Raw genomic sequence first — 24,448 nt, 5'->3', positions numbered from 1 at the left:
ACTCAGTCACATATATATGTATTTTTGCTCTACAGCTGACTGCTTAAGGAGTTAACTGTGAACCAGTGAGTGAGCTGCCGAATTGCAAAAAAAAAAAAAAAAAAAAAATTAAAAAAAAATGTTTTAGCCCAAAAGGAAGAATGCCTCCACCCATCCTTTAAGATGTTCTTTGGGCAGAATGCACAGCTTCAGCTCCTGTCAATGAAGATCATTAATGCCTCAGGGACCATCCATTTCTCCTCTATGCACCTTCCAGAAACGAGGCAGGCAGGCATTGGCCCTACAAATTGACCACTGGAACCTGAACTTTTTTGCCTTTTTACTTCCATGAAACTTCCACTGCCATACAAATTAAAAAAAAGTTTGTTGGTGGCAGCCTTGAATTGCTTCTTAAGTGTCTGGCGTTTTGCTAAAGGGGCTGTCCGGGAGATCCTTTACATTGGTGACCTATTAGGACAAGTCCTCATTATCTGATTAATAGTGGTGTACCACACGGTACCCTGACAGTTTTGACATTTGGCAGCGGCCAAAAGTACTTATCGTAGTTGCGGATCTGCACAGGTCCGTACTGCATATTTGCCGTCAACCGCATATTCGCCCCCTACTCGAACCAATATAGGTCAGATGTGCAGTACCCGGTCTGATAAATACATAGTTGACGGAGCTGTGCAGCTCTACAACTGAGCGCTCCCGGGCACCAACTGATTGGTGGGGGTGCTGGGTGTTGCACCCTCATGGATCAGATACTGTAAGAATAGGCCATCGAGACTTTTACATTGAACAACTCCTTTAAACCCTGTACTAAAGTGCAAAATTGAATCAATGGCTCTTGAATAGTGATGAGCAAATATACTCGTTATTCGAGATTTCTCGAGCACGCTCGGGTGTCCTCCAAGTATTTAGTGCTCGGAGATTTAGTTATTATGAATGATTTACATCTGTTAACCAGCATAAGTACATGTGGGGGTTGCCTGGTTGTTAGGGAACCCCCACATGTAATCAAGATGTCAAACAGATGTAAATCATTCAGCTGCAGCAATAAAAACTAAATTTCCGAGCACTAAAAAAATACTCAGAGGACCCCCGAGTGTGCTCGAGAAATCTCGAGTAACGAGTATATTTGCTCATCATTACTCTTGAGGATTTGGAAACACCCAACTATGGGTTGTATCAAGTTGTGCAGATCAGCTCCACTGAAGTTGATGGAGTGGGGCTGCAGTAACACAAATCCTCTGGTCCGGTGGAAGGAAGCCGCCATGTTGTGGAGGTCGAATACATGAAATATTGTTTTGTCTTCTCACTCATGTGCAATGTGCTCTGAAATACACCACACTGGTAGAGAGCATTTACATTCTCACTCCACATGCAAAAAAAAGAGAGAAGGTCCTAATGGGAATAACCCATCCCAGTAAATGGATATTACCGCTGAATGTCAGAGAAGAGAACTGGGTTTGGAATCAAATCTGTATAAAAAGACCAAGAAGTAACAAAAAAAATATATAAAGAAAACAAGAAACATAGAAAATCAAAATCACACGCACGACACAAATTCATGACAACTCACAAACTTTCACAGCAAGTTGCAAAACTTCCTACCAACTTTCCCTAGACCTAAAAACTGGGGAATCCGTGGGTCAGCAAGTGTCGTGAAAAAACAAATCCGTGAAAAATGGTAAACTTTGTCAGGACCAGAATATACGGGAAGGGGGCAGTAAGGGAAGACCCTCGTAGCGAGACCTCTCACTGACGATCAGCTCAGCGAGGTTATTACTAGAACGTCCCTTTTGGCCAAGCTGTTCCCTGCCTCGGGGGATCGAGTGGAGCAGAATTATTTCCGCAGCTGCCCGGACGACTGCATACGAGCTGAGGACGACTTGCTGCCTCCTGACACCAAATGTGGAGAGGGGAGAGAGACTTCTGGGATTGTCCGGCTAAAAAAGAATGATGATAAACTTCCTAAAAGTTATACAACTTACTAATATACTTCAAGTCTGAGTTGTGCCCCCTTCGTCAGATATAGGCTGCAGTGGTGGCCGGTCCTCTTCTCGATTTAGTGTTTCCTGTGAGCACATCATCAGAGCAGGGTGTGTGAAGGGGGCTGGCTAGCTGTTGGGTTCAATACCCAAGCAAGCCCCTTTTATTGCTATACATCACCTGTGATCGAGAGGGGGGCTGGCGTGGCTATTAAAACAAGCAGTCAGCCAGGCTCCTCCACCCCCAGCTCTGAAGAGTGAAACTAGAAATTGGACAGACAAGAAGACGATCGACTGGAGCCTGTAGCTGAAGACTGGGGCACCATTCAGACCTATAATATCATCAGCAAGTATTTACACCTGGAAAGTTATGGGACAGATGCCCAGGTGCTTGACCCATAATAAAAATTACATTTTTTTTTTTTTATTATTATAGAGATCTGAAATGCCGGTCATGAGAAATCTAGTATAAAAGCCACATGCAAAATCAGGCTGGAAGTGCACTTGGGTGTGTATTTTGGAGTAGTACAAGTGCACTGACACGCCCCAATGCACTTTCAGACTCCTTTGAATAACAGATCTCTACAAAAAGAAAAAATATATATATATTTTTTTTTTGTCAGGGTGGGGGACAAGAGGCTACCCAGCCATTCAGTATGTGAAAATGCATTGAAAGGTTCCCTTTAAGGACTTGTAAACCCCAGGAAGCCATTCACACTTTTTTATATATTTTTTTTTTTTTTTTAGATTTACAGTGCTTTTTCTTGCTGCAGTAATAACCAAAGTGTAATGGTGCACAGTCAACTAAAGGAAAAGGTAAAAAAAAAAACCTTTAACAAGTCCCTGCACCTCCTGTGTAATGGTGGCGCCCATAAACGCACAAACATAATACATGCTTCTTGGTAAAAACCGATGTAAACTTTTTCTACAGTTTGGTAAACTTTATGTAACGATGAGTCTCCTGTGCCTCCTCCCCAGACTTCTTATATACGACTAGATGGACTAAGTGATTGGAGCGGGAGATGCGCTGGTGTCGCCTGACACTTATTGAAAATCAGAACCAACAGAAGACACATCTGTCAAAACCTTCATCTGACGTTTCGGATTCCTACAGCTGTGGTCACACAATGGATGTGCGTGCCTTAAAGAGATGCCCAGGGCGTAGATTTGATGAGGGGTTGGCTTTATTTAAGGAGACCAGCTGAGTATGGAGTCTGCTTAGAAATGCTCCATGGGGGCAGAAAAATCCAAACTTAGCCTTCTGCTGGGATAAACGGAAACTTATCTGTGCCATCTACTGGTGGCAGCTTTCCTGTTAAAGGGAACCTGTCGGGTGATTTATGCCGCTCAATCCATGGCAGCATGATTTGCTGTATGTTTCAGAGATCACATATTTTGAAGATCAGACATGGGACCCTAGCCAGAGACTAGACTAGTCCGGCTACACCTCTGGCCGGCTCCTGCCAGCACTGCTAGAGGTGACTGACAGGTCTCTCCTTCGCGTGTACACATGGAGACACCTATAGTCAATTACTTGCTGCGCCGCCGGAAGGAGCCGTCAGGGGAAGTTTTCTGTTTTGCCACATTTCTGGGGCAGGTCTTTAAAATACATTATCTATGAAACGCTGCAACGTTTTACCTACCTGGCCACAAATTGTACAACCGGGCTGTGATTCATGCCGCCCACCAGTTTGGGCAGCATGAAATTGCCCGACAGGTTTACTTTGAAGCCCCATCTCATGAGAGCCAATGTGACCTTTTTTTTTTTTACCCCCAATGGAGCATTGCCAACAAGAATTGAACATTTACTTGCAGGATAGCCAGTTATCTTCAATAGGTGACACTAGCAATATTTTTGGTCCACCTTCCCAGGCCAACCAGAAGACATTTTAGAATTTTAATCTTTTAGGTGATTTTAGAAAAAAAGGTTAAAAAAAAATAAAAAAAAATATAGAACTTCTTGGGAAAAAAAAAAAAAAGTCGCTATGACCCATGAGGACTATTGATGAGAGCGTGCTCGGATAAGCCGTTTTCCGCCATGCTCGGGTGCTGAGTGTCTTCAAGACATGCAGCCACGGGGACTCGAACATATTTTTCGAGCACGCCGAAAACACTTCGCACACGAGCATGGACAACACCCTAACCAAGCATGTTCACTCATCCCTAATGAGGACTTTCCCCCCCTTCAATATAGAGTAAAGTATTCATAAAGTTTCTTTATTACAGTAAGTGAGAAAAATAGATATATATTTTTGAGCTCTGCAAGTACTATAATACCCAAAAGATTGGCTGTAATGAAGGCAGAGCGCCCGGGGCGGGAGAACAAAGCAGGGTACATATGGCCGGTGACCACATTCAACATAAAATACAACAGGGCGAGGCATCATCCAGAGAGGGCAGGACACACAGAGGACGGCCTCAGCAGAACCCACCCAAAAAACGCCAACAAACTCACAAGGTGATAACCTGCTGCAACAAAACACCATTAATACATCGTTCTATTCCATCGATCATTAGTCCACACCCCGGGATTTTGATAGTTTGATGTACAAGTCGTTATTGTGAAGATGAGACAGGAGACATGAGGACATTATGCTTTATACAGGACACACGTTAAAAAACAGAGGCACACACACGAACAACACACAAAATGTGACAAAAATAATAAAACACTGCAAAAGCAAACCATGAACAGAAAGAGAAAAAAAAAAGATCCGACCTCCGTTTACAGCAACGCTAAAATCCGCAGAAGCGCAGATACAGAGGAGTACAATTGCAAACTGGATCAATAATAGGACTGCTCATTGTGCAGCACTTTCTGTAAAGGGTTAATCCAACCAGTGATAATCACTATGCATCAATAGGATCGGTGAGCAACACAAGCTCAAAACACAGGTCAGACCGCTGGTCCCAAGTCCTTTCCACCGGCACAAGTGTGATGAGAAGGAGTTTGTAAGGAGTATGCGACCGTTCTCCTTAGGGGCAGGGCTACCCCAAAATGAATTGTAAAACACTTACTAGTCTTCTATGGTGTAATCTATATATATTTTTTTATTAAAGGGAATCTGTCAGCAGGTTTTTGCTACCTCATCTGAGAGCAGCGTAATGTAGGCAAAAAAGCTGAATCCAACAATGTATCACTTAGATTACTGGGTGCAGCATCTGACAGAAATCAGAGCTTTTAGATTTAGAATGAAGCAGGGCTGAGAAAGCTAGCCACGCCCACACCACAACTAACTCCGCCCACACCAGGCTCTCTGTGTACAACGTCAGTGTACTAGTTTGGGAATGTTAATGTCTTAGTGATAAATTCTTTACTGTTAGAATTCAGGGATATGTCACTTGTCAAAGTGTGTACTGTTTACGGTGTTTCAGCCTCTATCTCCTGCTATCTTCGGATTACTTTGCAAAAACCTGCTGAGATTCCCTTTAAATGTGATGTCACTTCTTTGAAGCTGAACCTGATGGAGTTTACTCTAAATTGGGCATTATCCAAACAGAAGGCTGCAAAAAAAAAAAAAAAAAAAAAAAACACTTCAGGAAAAGAAAAAAAACTTCCTCCAAAAACAGCAGCGTTTCAAGAGGATCCCGCTTATAAAAAAAAAAAAAAAAAAAAAAAACTTGCCGCTTTCAAGTACCTTAGAAAAAAAATAAATGATCAGTGAGGGTCCCACAACTGGGGCTCCCTATAATCCCAAAAATCTTGACAGCATTTCAAGGGCGCTTTGAATATCTGTACAGCCGTTAAACGGCTTTGCCATTTTCTGCACAGCAAGGTGACACAGGAGCATCGCTCTGCAGTTGGGCTGCTTTAGAAGCAGCACATATCCGCTCAGTCCATAGCGCTGTCGGCTTTTGAACACAGGTGATTCCGCATGTGTTCATTGAACCGTGCAGAATCACCGCGCCCAATACATTGTACGGGGACATTTATCTTGTGGAGACTGAGCGTCTGTGCAAGATAAATTGATATGCTGCGGTCTGGAGAGACGCGCCGCATGTGCGTCTCTGCAGGAAACCAGAGGGTGCCGATGCACGCATAGTGGACATGGGATTTCTTCAAATCCCATCCACTATACTGTAATATTTGGCCACTGCGGGTTGGACTCCTATAAAGAAAAATGCTTGGCACACAAGCTCACCATCTGCTTTACGCACCATTGCACTGATGGAAAGGGGCCAAGGTCCACCAATCGCGTCACGAACAGGCTCAGCAATCTATCCATCACCTAACCAGTTGTGCGATAAATGTTTTTGGTTGGATTACTCCTTCAAGGATGCTCGTATGAATATCATGGGTGTAATTTTTAATGGATCCAACATGAAAATTTTTTTTTTAATTTTATATAAAAAAGTGCAAGATCCTTTGTTTTCACCTTCAAAATAGGTAGGAAAAGCCCAAGAAAAAAAAAAAAGAAAAAAAAAAAACCTCTAAAAAATAAAGTTTGCAATTCCATTCCCCTATTCTACATTAGCGTTGGTGTGAAGGAAGCCTTAGAATTATTTCTTTATTCTTGTTTCATTTCTACGCTATTCTAGTCCGCAGCATTGGGACCACAAGATAAAATCTACCAGGACTCTGGAGACTAAAACAGTAGGAGGGAATGAGTTTCTACAGTTCACTACAAAAAAAAAAAAAAAAACAAGAATTTTTTTTGTTTCCTGGAAGAGGGGAAACTACTGAAGATGGCACCTTGAGACGTCGGCAGAGAGTACGCAGTTCTTCAGTATTTAGCGCATCGATCCTGCGGTGGTACTCAGCCACTGATACTACCTGAATATGGAGACAGGAAGAAAATAATTCTACTGATAGAACAAGGAAAAGGGCACAGAACAAAAGAAGAGGTCAGAAAAGGCAAAAAGGAGCAAGACACAGAAAAGGGAAAAAAAAAAAAAAAGTGCAAGACAAAAAAATGAGAGATGGTTAACGTTTAGGTTTCTGTGATTAACCATGCAAAGTATCAGGAGACACCACCAGGAGTTGCCACAAAGTCTGCTGCATCTGAAGATCTAGATGTCCAAATCCAAGAAAGTTCCACCTGTGAAATCAACGTACCTGACCATGATGCCTTGTACGTACGGTCCTCCTTGTTGGAGGATTATTGTATCCTCTTTTAGGTCATGTGCACACAGCTCTTTTAGATTGCAACGTACCCGCCAAGTTTTTGCTGGGAAGGATATCGTGGTGACATTGTTCGATATCTTTTTCAGAGTCTTCGACACGTGTTTTTTTTTTCTTTTTTGTGTTAATAATGGAAGACGCCACAAGAACGGACTGCTGAAAACCTAAAGCAGAAGCTTAAAAAGACTGATCAACTGCACAGCAAGCCGTTTTTACAGTGCTGTGCATGGGCTCAGTTTGTGTTTTTTTTTGACAATACTCAAGACACCATGTGCACATACCCTAAATTTTAGAAACCATAAATGTATTTCTCATACGTGCTGTTTACCGTCTTGTGTGATTTTTCTAACGTGGCCACATTTGGGAGCCACAAAATAAGGAGCCATGTTGTTCAGGTCTGTAAACTGCTTACCACCAGAGCAGAGTACAGCTGATCGGTGGAAGTGCTGGGGGTTGGACCGCCGCTGATCTGATAATTGATGCCTTATCCTACTGAAAACTCACTAACAAACCTTTAATATTGGATGGGATGGCATTGCTGTAGGAGCTTCTTATATAAGAGAATATAAACCATAGTGGCAGACAACGTAGATATTAGGAGGTGCTAAGAGAGGGGGAATAGGGAATACGGTAAGTAAAGGGCAACAAACACCAGGCTCCTCTATTCTGGGGGTTAAGGACCTGGCACCAGAGGTGGGGTCCATGGGCAGAAGCTTTCCTGCTGCATACGCTGAACACACAGCAGCAATGTAAAGCCCCTAATGTGTAGGTGGGCTGAAAGACTGTCCCCCCCGATACAGGAGAACATTCTCACGTCACCTTGCATTGGAGACCCGCAGTGTTCACTTATTTTTCTTTTGTAGAAACACTTCTATTTTAGGTCTTGCGGCATTTCCTTCCCACTGAGACCTTGCTGCACTTTTCTCCATTAACTAAAATGGGAGAAGTCTGGAAATCTGAAAACCTCCACGCTTATACATTTTCTACTGCTATGATGATTTTTACAGAATCTTCTGTATTTTTTTTTAATGGGTTTTCTTTGAAGAGGTTTTCCAAGATTACAACATGGCTGCTGTCTTCATATTAGCATTTGCATTTTCATCACAGTACCTGGATGTTCTGTAATAAGATCACCAGCACGGTGGTCGCTAGGAAGATGCTAAAACAAAACTGCATCTGAAACTGGCATTAATGGGGTATTCTCCTGACATTACATTGATTATTTTCATCCTCTCTAACTAAAGCAAAGTTTACAATGGACTTTCTTTTATGCTCCTGCTGAGAAAACTTTTATCTTACATAGTGTACAGCTTGTTTTCAAGTAGCTCGGCCACCAGGGGCTGGTCCAGCAGTTACACTCCAGGAGAGGAGTTAATACCCAAGATCTTATTCAGCTCTCTCCAGCACAGCAGTTAGCTGCTCCCTTCTCTCTCAGCTCCTAAATGAACTGCTTATCTCTCCAGCATAATGTTAATCTTCCAATCTTTCCCCCCAGGCCGTTTCCAGAGCAGTTCTCCTAATCACATTAATAGTGCAGACTTCAAAACACTGAATAACTTAAAAAGTGAATCTGTCAGCAAGTTTTTCTATGTAATTTGACAGCAGCATGACAGACAGAGACCCTGATTGCAGCAATGTATCATTTGGAATCAGTTTTCTCTGCTGCAGATCTTGCACAGCTCAGTTGCCGAGCTGTGTATAACCCGGCCCACAGCTTTCTATGTAGATTGTATTGTGAGAACTGTTAATCAATGCTGGGAGCCTGGGTGGACTAGGAGGCACAAGGGCTATTGTCCTCTAGTCATAGTCTCCTGCTGATAAAACACAGATTGTATTGAAACAGTAAAACACAGCCTAGTAAGTGACAAATCAGCTAAAATCAGGCTCTCTGATTGCAACATTATAGTGCCATCAGATTACACACCAAAAATCTGCTGACAGATTCCCTAATGTGTTGTAGGACAAAAGCTCCTGACCAGAACTGTCACTCAAGAAGTACCAGCCCAATAAGCAAACAGGAAGTAAGGAGACTGCAGAACTGTGAGCTACTTAAGGTACAACTTGAGAATACCTTTGTAAAAAACGGGTTCCGAGGGTCACATAGAATGAATTTAGGATGCCGAATCCTGACGCTGCACTAGAAAAACAGTCAGGATACCCCTCTATTTCCTGCTCAAGATGGATGTCATGTGCCCAACATCTGCTTCTCCTAATAGAATATTGTGAAGAGCAAGAAAAAGTTGCTGTCAGCTCAGCAAGTGACTGCATGTTTGAGCTGGAAATAGAGGGGAATCATGACAGTCAGCATATGTGGAGCCTGGAATACCAGTGATACTTATTAGGCTTCTGGTGACTCCGTGAACCTACCCTAGCCTGGGAAGAGCTGTCCGAGAAAGATTTGAAGAAGCCAATATTCTTGACGTACGAGTTCCGCAATTCTGTTAAGAATCACAAAATACCTTAAAGGGGAGATTGAAAAGCTTGCACTGTAATAGTTAATAGAACACAAAGTACCTACTAAAATACTTCATGTGGAAATAATTAGCCTGGAGAATAACGTCTCCCCCTAGTTATACAATACCAATAGAGGTCGTCTACGACCTACAACTTTGGCCATGCTTGGTCATTTACAGAAGGGCTCTGCCAGCGTCCACAGCTCCGAGAGTCCAAGAAGATCAAGAAAGCAGACACGTCTGATGGGACCTGACTGTTTAGGATTATTGTGAATTATTTTACCTAACCATTAGTAAGTACATTATATTTTAATAATCATCATGGTAGTTCTGTAATCGGGGACCGAGATACCAAAGCTAAATCTTCACTGTCTGGGGAAACTACTAAAGGGCGCCCATTACAAGGACAGAACCATAAAGTCTTTGTAACATACAGTACTGAGCTCATGGGTCTCTCTGCGGTACTGTGTATTTGCCACGTGTATCATGCCCTGGGCACACCGGGAGTACTAGCGGGTGCCTGGTGTGGTGCACTACAATATATCATCCTCCCAAGCCCCCAGAAGGTAGAGAAGGTGTCAAACATCAGTCCAAGATTAGGCCTAGCGGCCAGTGAGAATTTGTTTTGTTATCTAAATGGTGATTTGTGATAAAAATTTATGTGCCGCATATATATTGTAAGAAAATAGGTGGTAAAGTCCTGGATGGGAGATAAAAGCTACGCAAGTCCTGGAGGTGAAGGCTCCAGCAATAGTAGGCTGCTGAGAGGTTTTTATTAGGACCAGATTCTGGGTCTGGGTTTTAGGAGCAAACAGAAGAGCTTTGGTGGGAATGGTCGCTCCCATACTCCAGTACTGGCTTCGCAGGTCCTATGTAAAGGCAGCTGGGTTGTCTCAGAGCGGTGTCTGTGGGAGGACAAGATCCTTTACTGCTGGTCTGTCTCTGCCAGAGGCGAAGAGAGAGTGGACTTTATTCTGAACCGGTGAGCCCGCTCTGGTGTTCGTTGTCTGCTATAGATATTGCTACCTTGGAGCAGGAAAAAGGCAGTTTTTGTTTTCAGTGTTCCGAAAGTTTATGAAACTAATAAACCTCGCCTTGTTTGACTGGAGTCATGGCGTATGTATATGTGAGCCCACCCCATACCTGTCAGGTGATGTCTGCCTTACAGCCAAAACCTGCTGCTCACAATCGCGGGTGGAGCGCTGCCAAATCACAGCTGTCACCAACCCAAAACTAACATTACTTCAAATGCCACCGCACCAGGGCAATCGGAAAGAGCCAGGCAAAGCGCCAGAATTGGCACATCTAATGAGATACACCAATTCTAGGGCTGCTGTGTGATGGCATTTTTAGGCTGGAAAGAGCCCAAGAACCAGGGACCTTCCCAGCCTGATAACATCAGCCAGCAGCTGTCTGCTTTACCTTGCTTGTTATCAAAACTAGGTAGGACCCCACAGTCTTTTTTCTTATTTTTTTACTTATTTATTTGGTTAAACCAGGATAAAAAAAGTACATAGATGAACTTAGAGTGCATGTGCTATTTTGTAAACTGTGGATATACCCCATGTAATTACGCAAAGTCGTCTGAGCGTTCCAGGATGAGAAATTGCCATGCAGCGGCTCGGAAACCCACACTGCAGGCGAGTTTACACAGCAAAAAAAAAAAAAAAAGCAGCACAGTGGGCATGGGATTTCTATTAATCCCATCCACTGTGCTTGTGATGTCCAACGCAGCGTTTTGGACGCACTGAAAGTGCGAAGCGTCCATAGCACTAGCATTACTGATCCTGGGCACGCAGAATAGGGGGCTGGACAACCCTATAGGGTTAGTCACATCTTAAATGGGTGAAATTGCTAAACAAGCAAATGCGCAATGTACTACTTTGCAACGTGACGGACTTCCTAAGCCAGGAGTGCATGGCTTGCAAGCATTGCTCTGTAGCTGACCTGATCGCTGGATCTGGGCACTGCTCCCGCAATCCCCCAATGCTGCACAGGCAAAAGCAGTACTGCTTGCCGCATGGCAGAGCGCACAAGTCTGGGCCAGCAGCTCAGCCACACTGCGGACCTAACCAGTCCAGAGAGAAGTGCCCGCCAACAAACAGGGAGCTGGGAGGCAGGGAAGCGCTGTGCTCCTGAAGACACAACACTCGAAACATTATGACCAAAGGGGCTTATTCAGGATTTAAGACAACTGTCAACTAGCTTCAGTGTGGACACTGGAGAAATAGAATATGTATTCTTCATGCTCACGGTTTATGGACCACATCGTACATGGAGCATGTGGCTGTCAGGGACTGCTGAGGGTTGCAGTTCCCCAACAATAAGGTAGGGCACCGACGTCCAGAACTACACATAATACATTCATGGTGTTAGATCCCAGACAATATGCCTTTGCCTACAATAATTTTAAGGCTATTGATACGACGTGTTAATGGTGCACAATACATATAGGGAGAGGTGATAGAGACAGAACACCGCAAAACCTGCAATACGAGAAGACATTTGGACGGGTGATGTTAGTAGATGCAATCATACACATACAAACAGATTTTAACCTGAAAAAGAAAACAAATTATATATATTAAAAAAAACAAAAACGCAACAACAACAACACTGAAGGATGCAAACCAATATACACAGAGCAAATACCAATAGCGCAGCATCTATATGGCCAAGATACACAGCGACTTACAGCCATAAAGGCCGGCCAGTGGAAACGCTGCACTACTGGAAATTTGCTGTAAAGTAGAAGTTCTGCAGCAGATAAACCTTCATTACTTCAATGTGAATATGGCGTCTAGAAAAGATTGTACATGCAGCCAGATGTGTCTCGTGTCAGAGGATCAAGTGTACAGATTTACGTAATGGAAGAGTGATCAATGACACTGGACTTGTCTATATCACCCATCACTATGCCATTCCCCCCATGAGACGTTTACAGAGCTGATCCGACATTACACCGTTCTGCGTGAAGAAGTGAGCGGCGCTGACGTCTCGTGGACAGATGCCGGCCCGGCTGGAGGGAAATTACTGGGACAGTCACACGATACTTACCAGCCATGCACCTTTAGGCTTTACAACAAGTAAAGGGCTTCTGCCATTAGGAATTTGGCAGTAAATCTATAGCGAAACCTAAAAAGAGTGTATGGTCACTTACAGAATATCTGTTGCTCATCTGCAACATCAAAAACAGCTTCAAATCATTTTTTAATGCCCATCAAATTTTGTGTATATTAAATTTCAATGAATATTGCTATTTATAACGCAAGATTTCTTACTCCCCCTAATGAAGTTCTGTAAACCTTGATGCATAAGAAAAAAAAAAAAAAAAAAAAAAAGTAATTTTATCAATGTGGATTTTTCTAAATGCAAAATAAGGACGGGTACAGTTTTTTTGTTTTTGTTTCAGCAGAAAAAAAAAAAAAAAAAACTAATCAAGACAGATAAGCCCTCATCATTGCCTTTGTGCCTGTTTTTTTTTTTCTAGTTTTGTTTTAGTTTTTTACATTTGCACCCAATTATTCTATTTGCGTCTTTTTTTGGAGTCCATTTTATATGAGCTGGCCTTTCCCCCCCTCACTTTGTAGAATGAGTTTATCAATGCCAGATGATGTTTTAGTCTCCTTCATCAATTGCAACTTTTAAAAAAAAGTTGCACAAAGTTGCAAAATTTGACACAACTTTACTGGACTCTCCTCCACTAGTGTATTTTTGAATATACCGGTATTTTTGTGCAATTTTTGCAACATTTTTTAGCTAAAGATTATAAAAAAAAAACAAAAAAAAAATAAAAACACCACACACACACACACACTACCCCTTGATGTGTAACTTGTGGATTTTCTTGCCGGTTGGCAGCTGAATTTCACCCTTTGCATTAGAAATCCAGTATGAATATCTGCACTATGACATGCCAGCTCTGAATTCTGCGCAGATGTTTACTGATAAATGAAGAAGAAAATGCCCCGTCCGTGTGTTATACCGCAATAGGTAAACCACACTGGACAGGAGAGTTTAGGATCTGTGACGGTGGAACCTGCAGTACAGTACTAGGCATGACATTTTGCAAGATGTAAGCAGTGGAGATTTATTGTTTTGGTGCGGACTTTAAGTCTGCAGCATGTCAATTCCTGCTGAGCAATTTTCACAGATTTTAGACAAGTTTTTTGTCATAAAAATATCATTGGAAAATTCAAAATCCAGTAGCAATGGACAGCTGCAGATTACCTGACAAAATCCAGGTTTTCTTAGAGAGTTCACAAAGACAAATCTGCAGCAGACCCCAGGATCTGTCTCGTAGTAGTTTTCAGAAACAGCTCATGGCAAGTTTGCGGGATATTTCACCCTTGTGGCCCAGTTTTCAGCCACTTGTGATCTGATCAGACTGGTTGTAATGAGGTTAACGAGAGCAGATTCTCTAGGAAACATTCTTCCCAACTTTGTTAGTAAATTAGGTGAAGGTAGACATGTAAACTTCATATGGTGCGACATGCAGGAAGGAAACCCCGGCCCACCGAGCTTCCTGTGTACAGCAGATACCATAGAAAAAAAATTACTTATCAGCCATTAACTATACAAGAGCAGGCCCTTAGAGGAACCATAGGAAGACGCAGAGGACACAGACGCGGCTACAGTTACTAGCAATAACACAAGTCACAGCTTTGCAATTTTAGTAAAATAATTTTTTTTATTTTTCTCAGAAGTCTGTTCTGCCGTTGCTCTACTCCTCCTCCTGGAGAGGTACAATGTGTGAACGGCATGGTCTGACACTACGTTCACAGTCTGTCCTATAGTAAGGACCCGTGCGTCAATGGCCAAGAGAGATCCATTACAGAACGCAAGCAGAGGGCACCCATTGGTTCCTATGGGGTCAGTCTGGAGACCATACTGTCGGTCTGTAGCATGCGACTCTTTTGGGCACCAGTGGGATCCCACCCCTTCAAATGTATAAAACAAATCTTGGCAAAGTTGAGTTTCTGCCCTAGTAGGCGTCTTATCTACGTCATAATCACTCACCTGCTTCAGTCCCATGAACTATAGGAGCAATGTGGGGGCTCATACTGTATACCGGTTGAAGGGGGATGTCAGAATACGTAATATACATTCTATCACTTAATATTGAGCATAATTAATATCAGCCTATTCCTTTGGCCCACAAGCGGCCCCTTGAGAAAATCAACAGTTAACTCCTTGTCTAGGACATTAATTCCATTTGTGTCCAAGTAGTACAAAGGGAAAGGGCAAACAGATGTGATCACAGCCTGAGCATTGACAGGAAAGGCTCTATGTGAAGAAGCTGCAAAACTGTTGATTCATGGGGAATAGAAAGTATTCACCAAATCCGACGTGTGTGGAGTTTACACACGAGTCCAATGCACCATCTTCCTACACTCACATGTAGTGACTTTGCTGAGTCCTTCCCCCACACAAGAAAAATGCACAGACACCTGCAGCTATAACTCAGCGTACAAATACGGAGCTAAATCCTGAACGTGTGAATGTGGCCTTAAGTTGTGTTCATGCTTTTTAATTTACATTTTTTTGTCATGCAGATTTGTTCAGAAAACGCAAATACTTTATATTCACTTTTAATTGCATTTAAAAAGATAATTTCCAAAAAATAAAAAAACACGAACGTGGGTGATATTTTTAGAAATCTCATTCTTTCAGCTGCCACTGTAAACCATTTTTATAATTCCTAAAAGAAAGACGATGGGGAAATACTGCCATCATGCCCAGAGGTTGGTTTAGTGCTTACATGTTGCCCTCCTGACCACAAGCACATGTGATGAACAGGTGAAGCCACGCAACAGAGGTGCCATAGCGAGGAAAAAGTGTCTCCATGTAGGACCAGGCACCAGAGGGGCCATAGCGAGGAAGAAGTGTCTCCATGTAGGACCATAAAGGCACAGATGATTGGCCTCGGGGAGACCAACACATCCAACACCGCGGAGACACCATCACGTGTTTCTCAACGCAGTGATTCCAGAACACTGCCCCCATCCCTTATGGGAAATATGCAGATGCATGTAAAGAAGCTGCGGAGACACCATCACGTGTTTCTCAACGCAGTGATTCCAGAACACTGCCCCCATCCCTTATGGGAAATATGCAGATGCATGTAAAGAAGCTGCGGAGACACCATCACGTGTTTCTCGACGCAAGCAGTGAATAGCCAGGCCTTTCCCCGGGAAGGAACAACCACGGGAAGGGCAGCATCCTATGAAGGAAAGCCACCTATGCCAAGCATGGTATCCATCCACAGACAGCTGTTTCGGGGTTTTTGCCCCTCATCCACACTGATTAGTGATGTTTTGGTCTCCCCGAGGCCAATCATCTGTGCCTTTATAGCCTTTTTACTAGGCACTGCTCCTAATAGCCAGATTCCTACTCCACACTGATGAGGGGCAAAAACCCCGAAACAGCTGTCTGTGGATGGATACCATGCTTGGCATAGATGGCTTGCCTTCATAGGATGCTGCCCTTCCCGTGGTTGTTCCTTCCCGGGGAAAGGCCTGGCTATTCACTGCTTGCGTCGAGAAACACGTGATCGTGTCTCCGCAGCTTCTTTACATGCATCTCCATGTAGGACCAGGCACCAGAGGGGCCATAGCGAGGAGAAAGTGTCTCCATGTAGGACCAGGTACCAGAGGCGCAAAAACGAGGAAGAAGTGTCACCATGTAGGATCAGGCACCAGAGGGGCCATAACGAGGAAGAAGTGTCTCCATGTAGGACCAGGCAACAGAGAGGCCATAGCGAGGAGAAAGTGTCTCCATGTAGGACCAGGCACCAGAGGAGCCATAGCGAGAAAGAAGTGTCTCCATGTAGGACCAGGCACCAGGGGGGCCATAACGAGGAAGAAGTGTCCATGTAGGACCAGGCACCAGGGGGGCCATAACGAGGAAGAAGTGTCTCCATGTAGGACCAGGCACCAGAGGGGCCATAGCGAGAACAAAGTGTTTCCATGTAGGACCAGGCACCAGGGGGGCCATAACGAGGAAGAAGTGTCTCCATGTAGGACCAGGCACCAGAGGGGCTATAGCGAGGAGAAAGTGTCTCCATGTAGGACCAGGCACCAGAGGGGCCATAACGAGGACAAAGTGTTTCCATGTAGGACCAGGCACCAGAGGGGCCATAGCGAGGACAAAGTGTTTCCATGTAGGACCAGGCACCAGGGGGGCCATAGCGGGGAAGAAGTGTCTCCATGTAGGACCAAGCACCAGAGGAGCCATAGCGAGGAGAAAGTGTCTCCATGTAGGACCAGGCACCAGAGGAGCCATAGCGAGGAGAAAGTGTCTCCATGTAGGACCAGGCACCAGGGGGGCCATAACGAGGACAAAGTGTCTCCATGTAGGACCAGGCACCAGGGGGGCCATAGCGGGGAAGAAGTGTCTCCATGTAGGACCAAGCACCACAGGAGCCATAACGAGGAAGAAGTGTCTCCATGTAGGACCAAGCACCAGAGGAGCCATAACGAGGAAGAAGTGTCTCCATGTAGGACCAGGCACCAGAGGAGCCATAACGAGGAAGAAGTGTCTCCATGTAGGACCAAGCATCAGAGGGGCCATAACGAGGAAGAAGTGTTTCCATGTAGGGCTGTAGCATTGCTGGGCCCAAAATAGTTCTCAAAATTAATTATCTGAATTACCTAAACTAAAAACGCACATTTCATCAGTAAGGCCTCAAAAAGTCCAAGTGTCGGTTTTGTTTTGCTTTATTTTTAAATCAGTTTTGGTCTGTGTCAGTTTTTGCTGCCATCAGTTTGCCATTTTTTTTTTTCTGTTAAGATGGGGAGGAACACGAGAAAAAAAAACAAAAAAAAAAAACGACAACAACACGTTTCTGAAGCTTCTTTAGCTAGCATGGACATGGTCACGAATCCATTGACTTTCACTTGCGATTTTGAAAGTGAATCATCTCAAGATCTGTCAGGTCTCTGTGGCTTTGTGTAGACCACTTGAGATTAGTGATGAGCGAGTATACTCGTTGCTGGGGTTTTCCAGAGAATGCTCAGGTGATCTCCGAGTATTTGTTAGTGTTCGGAGATTTAGTTTTTATTGCCTCAGCTGAATGATTTACAGCTACTAGCCAGCTTGAGTACATGTGAGGGTTGCCTGGTTGCTAGGGAATCCCCACATGTAATCAAGCAGGCTAATAGCTGTAAATCATACAGCTGCGCAATGAAAAAATCTCCAATTAGCCTGCTTGATTACATGTGGGGATTCCCTAGCAACCAGGCAACCCCCACATGTACTCAAGCTGGCTAGTAGCTGTAAATCATTCAGCTGAGGCAATGAAAACTAAATCTCCGAACAGTAACAAATACTCGGAGATCACCCGAGCAACAGGTACACTCGCTCATCACTTCTTGAGATCTATCCGTGAAAAACACAGATGGACCAATTATTAGCAAAACTGATGTCTGAATGAGCCTTAAAGGGGTTTTCCCATGAATAAGTTCATTTTAAAATCACCAGATTTTGGAATAATTATAATTTCCACAATTGGATGTGTATAAATAAAATGTTCCTGTGCTGAGATAATCTTATAAATGTGTCCCTGCTGTGTACTGTGTAATGGCCGTGACTGACCGTGCAGGGACATGGTCTGATCATACCACAGCTCCTGGGAAGGGGAGGCAGCAGTCAAAAAAAAAAAAATCGTATACAGACATTACGGCACCGGATCACAAATAATTTGCTTTCTTTGAAGTAAAACATTGTTTAAAAACAGGCAGTGACATGTTTTGCTTCACAAAAAGAATGAGCCGTTCCCCCCTACTGTAATGGCAGTATACATTTTTTTTTTTTGCTTCCTCCCCTGCCCAGGAGCTGTGGTATGATCAGACCATATCCCTTTAGGGTCACATGCGGCCATTACACAGTAGGGCACATTTATAAGATTATCTCAGCAGCACAGGGACATTATATGTAAATCACATCCAATTGTGGAAATTATTATTCCAAGATCTATGGATTAAAATGAACTTTTGTTTCTGGGTAAGGCCATGTTCACACAGTGCGTTTTTTACTGCGGAACCGCAGCAGTTTTGCCGCTGCGGTTCCGCAGCTGTTTTCCATGCAGGGTACATAACAATGTAACCCTATGGAAAACAGTCACTGCTGTGCACATGATCCGGAATTTCGTTTAAAAAGCCGCGCAGAATAGCTGCGGCAAAAAAGAAGGAGCATGTCACTTCTTTTTCCTGAACAGCAGCGGTTCTGCACCCATAGACCTCCATTGTGAGGTCAAAACCGCAGTAAAACCCGCAGATCAAAAATATATCTGCGGGTTTTACTGCGATTTGATGTGCAGAACCGCTGCAGCAGGAAGTGCGGGGGAGCGGGCGGAAGTGCGTGGGCGGAGTGTGGCTGCCCCCCCGTGCTCCGATCCCGCCCCCCGTGCTCCGATGCCCCCCCCCAGTGCTCCGATGCCCCCCCCGTGCCCTAATCTCCCCCCCTTATACTTACCCGGCGTCCCGGTGTCCGTCCGGCCGTCTTCTCCCTGGGCGCCGCCATCTTGCAAAATGGCGGGCGCATGCGCAGTGCGCCCGCCGAATCTGCCGGCCGGCAGATTCGCTCCAAAGTGCATTTTGATCACTGAGATATAACCTATCTCAGTGATCAAAATAAAAAAATAGTAAATGACACCCCCCCCACTTTGTCACCCCCATTGGTAGGGACAATAAAAAAATTAAGAATTTTTTTTTTTTTTTCACTAAGGTTAGAATAGGGGTAGGGGTAGGGTTAGGGTTAGGGGTAGGGGTAGGGTTAGAAAACTGCATAAAAAAAAGGATCAAAAAACGCATCAAAAAAGGACAAAAAAGGACCAAAAAAAGGACCTGCGTTTTCTGCCAAGAGCTGCAGTTTTTTAAAAAAACAGTCCTGAAAAAAAAAGGATGGAAATCCTGAACGTGTGAACATACCCTAAACCTCTTTAAGGTTGGGTTTACATTACCCAATTTGCATCAGTAAACAACCGGCAAAGGGCTTTTTGCTGCCGATTGGCGATCCTTTAACTCCTTAATGACCACTGATACGTCTTTTTACTGACCGGACATATAAGAGAATAGCCTCCCCATACAGGGGACAATCCTGTAGCTTTCAGCTGGACACTATAGCTGACAACTTGCTGCATCAGCCACGATCAGTGTTGATACCGTCCATATCTTTAACCCCTTAGGGTACCGTCACACTATAACATTTCGATCGCTACGACGGTACGATTCGTGACGTTCCAGCGATATCGTTACGATATCGCTGTGTCTGACACGCAGCAGCGATCAGGGATCCTGCTGAGAATCGTACGTCGTAGCAGATCGTTTAGAACTTTCTTTCATCGCTGGATCTCCCGCTGTCATCGCTAGATCGGTGTGTGTGACACCGATCTAGCGATCTAGCGATGCGATCCAGCGATGCGTTCGCTTGTAACCAGGGTAAACATCGGGTAACTAAGCGCAGGACCGCGCTTAGTTACCCGATGTTTACCCTGGTTACAAGCGTTAAACTAAAAAAAAAACAAACAGCACATACTTACATTCTGGTGTCCGTCAGGTCCCTTGCAGTCTGCTTCCAGCACTGTGACTGCCGGCCGTAAAGTGAAAGCAGAGCACAGCGGCTGTGCTTTCACTTTCACTTTACGGCCGGCAGTCACTGAGTGCGGGAAGCAGAGACTGCAAGGGACGTGACGGACACCAGATGTAAGTATGTGCTGTTTGTTTTTTTTTTAGTTTAACGCTTGTAACCAGGGTAAACATCGGGTAACTAAGCGCGGTCCTGCGCTTAGTTACCCGATGTTTACCCTGGTTACCCAGGGACCTCGGCATCTTGGTCGCTGGAGAGCTGTCTGTGTGACAGCTCCCCAGCGACCACACTACGATTTACCTACGATCACGGCCAGGTCATATCGCTGGTCGTGATCGTAGGTAAATCGTATAGTGTGACGGTACCCTTAGATGCTGATGTTAATAATGACTATATCATATAAATGGATAACACAGTATGGAGGCTTCCTATTTATCCCCATTGGCACCCTGAGATCATCATTGTGTGGTCCTGATGTTTGCCATGACAATTCACGAGAGCTAATAGCGGCCTTAGTCTCCGGGCTATATAGCGGCCTGTTCAGAAGTTAGCGACATTTAGGTGGTAAAAACACACTTTTTCATTCTCGTCATGCCACTTTGTATTAATTCCTGAAAATCACCTGAAGGGTTAATAAATTGCCTGAAAGCAGATTGCAATAGGTCAGGGGGTACATTTTTTTTTTTTTTTAAATGGTATCACTTTTGGGGGTTTCCAATATATAGGGCCCCTAAAAAAAATTAAATTTTGTAAATTTACATGAAAAATTACTGCTACATTTTTAAACCTCCGAAAATGCTAACAAAATAAGACAACATTTTACAAATGGCACTGATTTAATGCAGACTTGAGGGAAGTGTTATTTATTAAGGTTTTTGGGTGTTTTTACTGTCTGGATTAAATGGATAATCAAAGTTTAAAAATTGCTAATTTTTTGAACATTTGTCAAATTTCTGATTTTTTTTTTTTTAGAAATGAAACACAAAACATATCGACTTAAATGTACCGTTATCATAAAGTATAATGTGCCACGAAAAAACAAATTTCAAAATGACTGGGATTTGTTGAAGCGTTCCAGAGTTCTTACCACATAAAGTGTCTCTGGTCAGATGTTAAAAATTTGGCCTGATCACTATGGGGTTAATAGCCTGTTTGGGCAGGCTGACAGCATTGAATACGCCACCATTGCAATAATGATTTAAGTACTTCCAACACTTCCCGCTGCTCGGTGAGACTCCGCAGGGCACGCGTGCGATCACTTCATGCAGAACACATTACATAAAACAATAAACCCCGATCCCTCCTTGTATCACCCAAGGCTATTTGCTAACCCTTCACAAAGCGCCTATGGTGGAGGTGAAAAGTGCCTCAACACGTTTGTTTGCGTACGATTTGTATCTTTAAATAAGATTTTCTGTGAAGGAGGTAGGAAAAAATGGCTGCTCCCCCCACCAGAAACTGCACCACCACTGTGCACAGGTCATGGATGGTACTGCATAGCAGAAGAGCCGAGCTGCAATATCAGACGCTGTTCATGGACAAGTGCAGAATGAATCCATGTGTTCCTAATCCTGGACAGCCCCTTAATACAATCCAGTGACCAACACATTCATACACCGAGTTCTCCGTGGCCCCAAGCTTCATAATACACATTGAAAAAGCATGGTGAATGCAAATGACCAGACTATGAAGGGCCAGCACCTTCCACATTCAAATGGCCCTTTACATGTCCAGTCTTTGGCCGCCACGGACAGCGCACATATCAATTATAGATCTATGGGACTGTTCACACAGCCGTGGGTTTTTTGCAGACTGTGTGTCAGCAACAAGAGAAAGAAAACGGCTTTTTTTTTTGTAAAACTTACAAAAGTTTGGAGCAAATGGAGTTAAACCAAAATGTTGCATCTGTTTACGCTTTTGCGCCAATTCCTCTGAAATATATTGGAGGTGTTACATCAGAACCGGAGTGGAGTGAGCGACCACAGAGGAGCACGCTTCTCCTATCACTGACTCCACCATGCCCCCCCATCAAGATCGGCAAGAAAAAAATCAAAATCTTTATGAATCGGGGCCCAAGTGTCTATACAAAATAAAATTTAAAAAAAATAATCAGAACTAATAATCACTGACAGTACACAGGTGACATCCGTGTGCTGTTAGTTAACATTATGGTGGATAGGAGAAGCTTTACTAGGACGTTAAAAATAGAGACATGGACCAATCATGGAGAGCCATGAGATATTTTTTCCATACCAGAAAAATCATGGCTGTTTGGCCTCATTCAGAGAAGCATTCACTGGCGCCCTACATGCCCCCATTCATTTACGATAAATATCGGCAAGAAACAAGCAACACGGCAAACATACGTTCCACGACCCTGGCATCACATCTAATGACTACCTGTGGCGTCACCTTGTGATTTTGTCACTGGTCGCACGACACATATCTCACTTGTGAATGATTTGTGTGCAATCCCGTGATCTCCCGCCCTGCCCCAAATCCCAGCTGTAAAATATACAAATTGTTAATGTCCCAGGAGGAGCGCTGCATGCCCTACAAGTCTCCTTACGCTGGCACAGCCTCCACACACTGGCATGTCACTCTCCACAAGGAGAGACGTTACCCTTTAAGGGTCCCAAAATAGTGACGTGACAGTAAATCCCAGACCAGTTGTACAGATATTTTTGGTCGAGGGACACATCACTGTTCTTTTCTTTTGGCCAAGATCAAGAGTAGCATCTTTTGAACAGGCGGCTAGATGAAAGTTGCCCTAGTAGATTGATACAATACACGCTGGGTTTGGTGCGCTCACTACTGCGCCGGGTGCTAATATAGTCATCTGGTGGAGATGGCCCCCAGGATCGACGCCATTAGGCCGGGTATGTTTGATAGCCCAAAAGTTCACCAGGGGTGGTGACCCTCAGGGCCTGGGAAACCCATTTGAATTTTTGACCTATGTGCACTAGCAGGTCACATTTTCATCCTTTCAGCACACACCCTTTTCCAGGACTTTAGGCTAGTATGGAGGACTTCTTCAATTCCAGGTCGATGGTCCGGTCAGTATTAAACTGTAAAACCTTCACTATTTCTACATGTGTTTCACCCTTTGCACATGTGTCCACTGTCACCAGTGTTTGTCAGGATGTGGCTCCCTCATGGGTTCCACTCTTGGCAGGTCTAAGGGAAGCGTGTGACCGACAGGATCCAATGCCCCCCTGACCTCTGGCTCTACTCTTTCGGGAGGGGAGCCGACACTTGATGGCTCCCAGGTCTTGCTGGGAGCAAGATTGGGGGCTCTCCTGGCTTTGTAATTGTTATTTGGGGACTTTCTCCTGTTGGGAGAGGACTACAATAGACCGCACTCCAGTTTCAAGCTTTAAAAAATAAATAAATTAAATAAAGTGTTACTTTTCCTGACACGTATTTGGTGCATTTGTTTTTGCCTTAATTTCTAAAAACAGCAAAATAATCCTAAATCAGTAAAACAGAGAAACAAAGAAAAAAAAAAAACAACTCAGAGCATAACACACACAAACAAAGCTAAAAGAGGAGTACAAGGCTGTGTCCAGTGTGAATGGACCCCTGGCTATGGGCCCTCCTCACACTGACCACACTGTACACACAAGGTCCCCACTGTCACAGCCACCACCGCCGCAGGCACAGTTACCAGAGAGTACTTGTGGTTCCCTGCCTGGTGCTTCCTCGATTTCTTGCCATACCAGAGGCGAGACATGTCCCTGTGAGCGGCGGTCACTTAGTGGCAGGGTGATGGGCGCACATGCTGGCCTCCTCCATCAGCCCCAGTGTGTGCCCAGCTCTGCAGGCACACAGTAACCTCAGAGCTGCACTCCTGTGACGGACAGGCCCACCAGCCAGTCAGCAGCCAGCCTTGCCTTAAGTGGGCTGATCTAATCAGAGTTTGGTTGGAGTGCAGATGACTCAGTAAAAAGAGTGATATTTAAAGGGACAGCGCAGCATTACGAGCTGCATTTCGGGCATTGATCACACAGGATACGGTTATTTCTATCTGCTATTGAAATCTGACAAAGGATCTGAGAAAAATATTTTTTTTTATATAACAATCATTGCAATAGTCATTCAGCAAAACTGCAATTCCGATGCACAATTAATATCGACTGCACAGGGTTAATGAGGAAGGACTAAATCACCTTGGGTTCCCCTGTCCATTGTGCAGGAGTCAGTCTGAGGAGCGCACAAGAAATGGATAAATTACAGGCACTTAGGGAAAATCCGATTACACGGCCATTCCCAGAATCATCATCATCAGGCCAGAGGACAGCGGCCCCAATGTC

At 44.2% G+C, this 24,448-nt stretch overlaps 1 protein-coding gene across 6 annotated transcripts in view; it reads right to left on the bottom strand.

The window, feature by feature from the left end:
- OXR1 (oxidation resistance 1) overlaps window positions 1-24,448 on the bottom strand; it is a 556,560-nt gene that overhangs the window by 11,279 nt on the left and 520,833 nt on the right. For 2 of the 6 annotated variants that reach the window (XM_069731767.1, XM_069731769.1), the window contains one exon: window positions 6,667-6,747. The exons of 3 other annotated variants lie outside the window; for them this stretch is intronic. In XM_069731767.1, coding sequence (XP_069587868.1) covers window positions 6,667-6,747 — 81 coding nt within the window. Of the gene's footprint in view, window positions 1-6,666; window positions 6,748-23,802; window positions 23,970-24,448 lie in introns of those variants that run through there. One more of the 6 variants, XM_069731772.1, reaches the window with a different exon arrangement.

Source organism: Ranitomeya imitator, chromosome 6 (genome assembly GCF_032444005.1).
Source record: "Ranitomeya imitator isolate aRanImi1 chromosome 6, aRanImi1.pri, whole genome shotgun sequence".
In the NCBI taxonomy this organism is placed as follows: domain Eukaryota; kingdom Metazoa; phylum Chordata; class Amphibia; order Anura; family Dendrobatidae; genus Ranitomeya; species Ranitomeya imitator.
The sequence above is the reverse complement of the archived record's forward strand: the minus strand, read 5'-3'. Positions and strand labels throughout refer to the sequence as shown.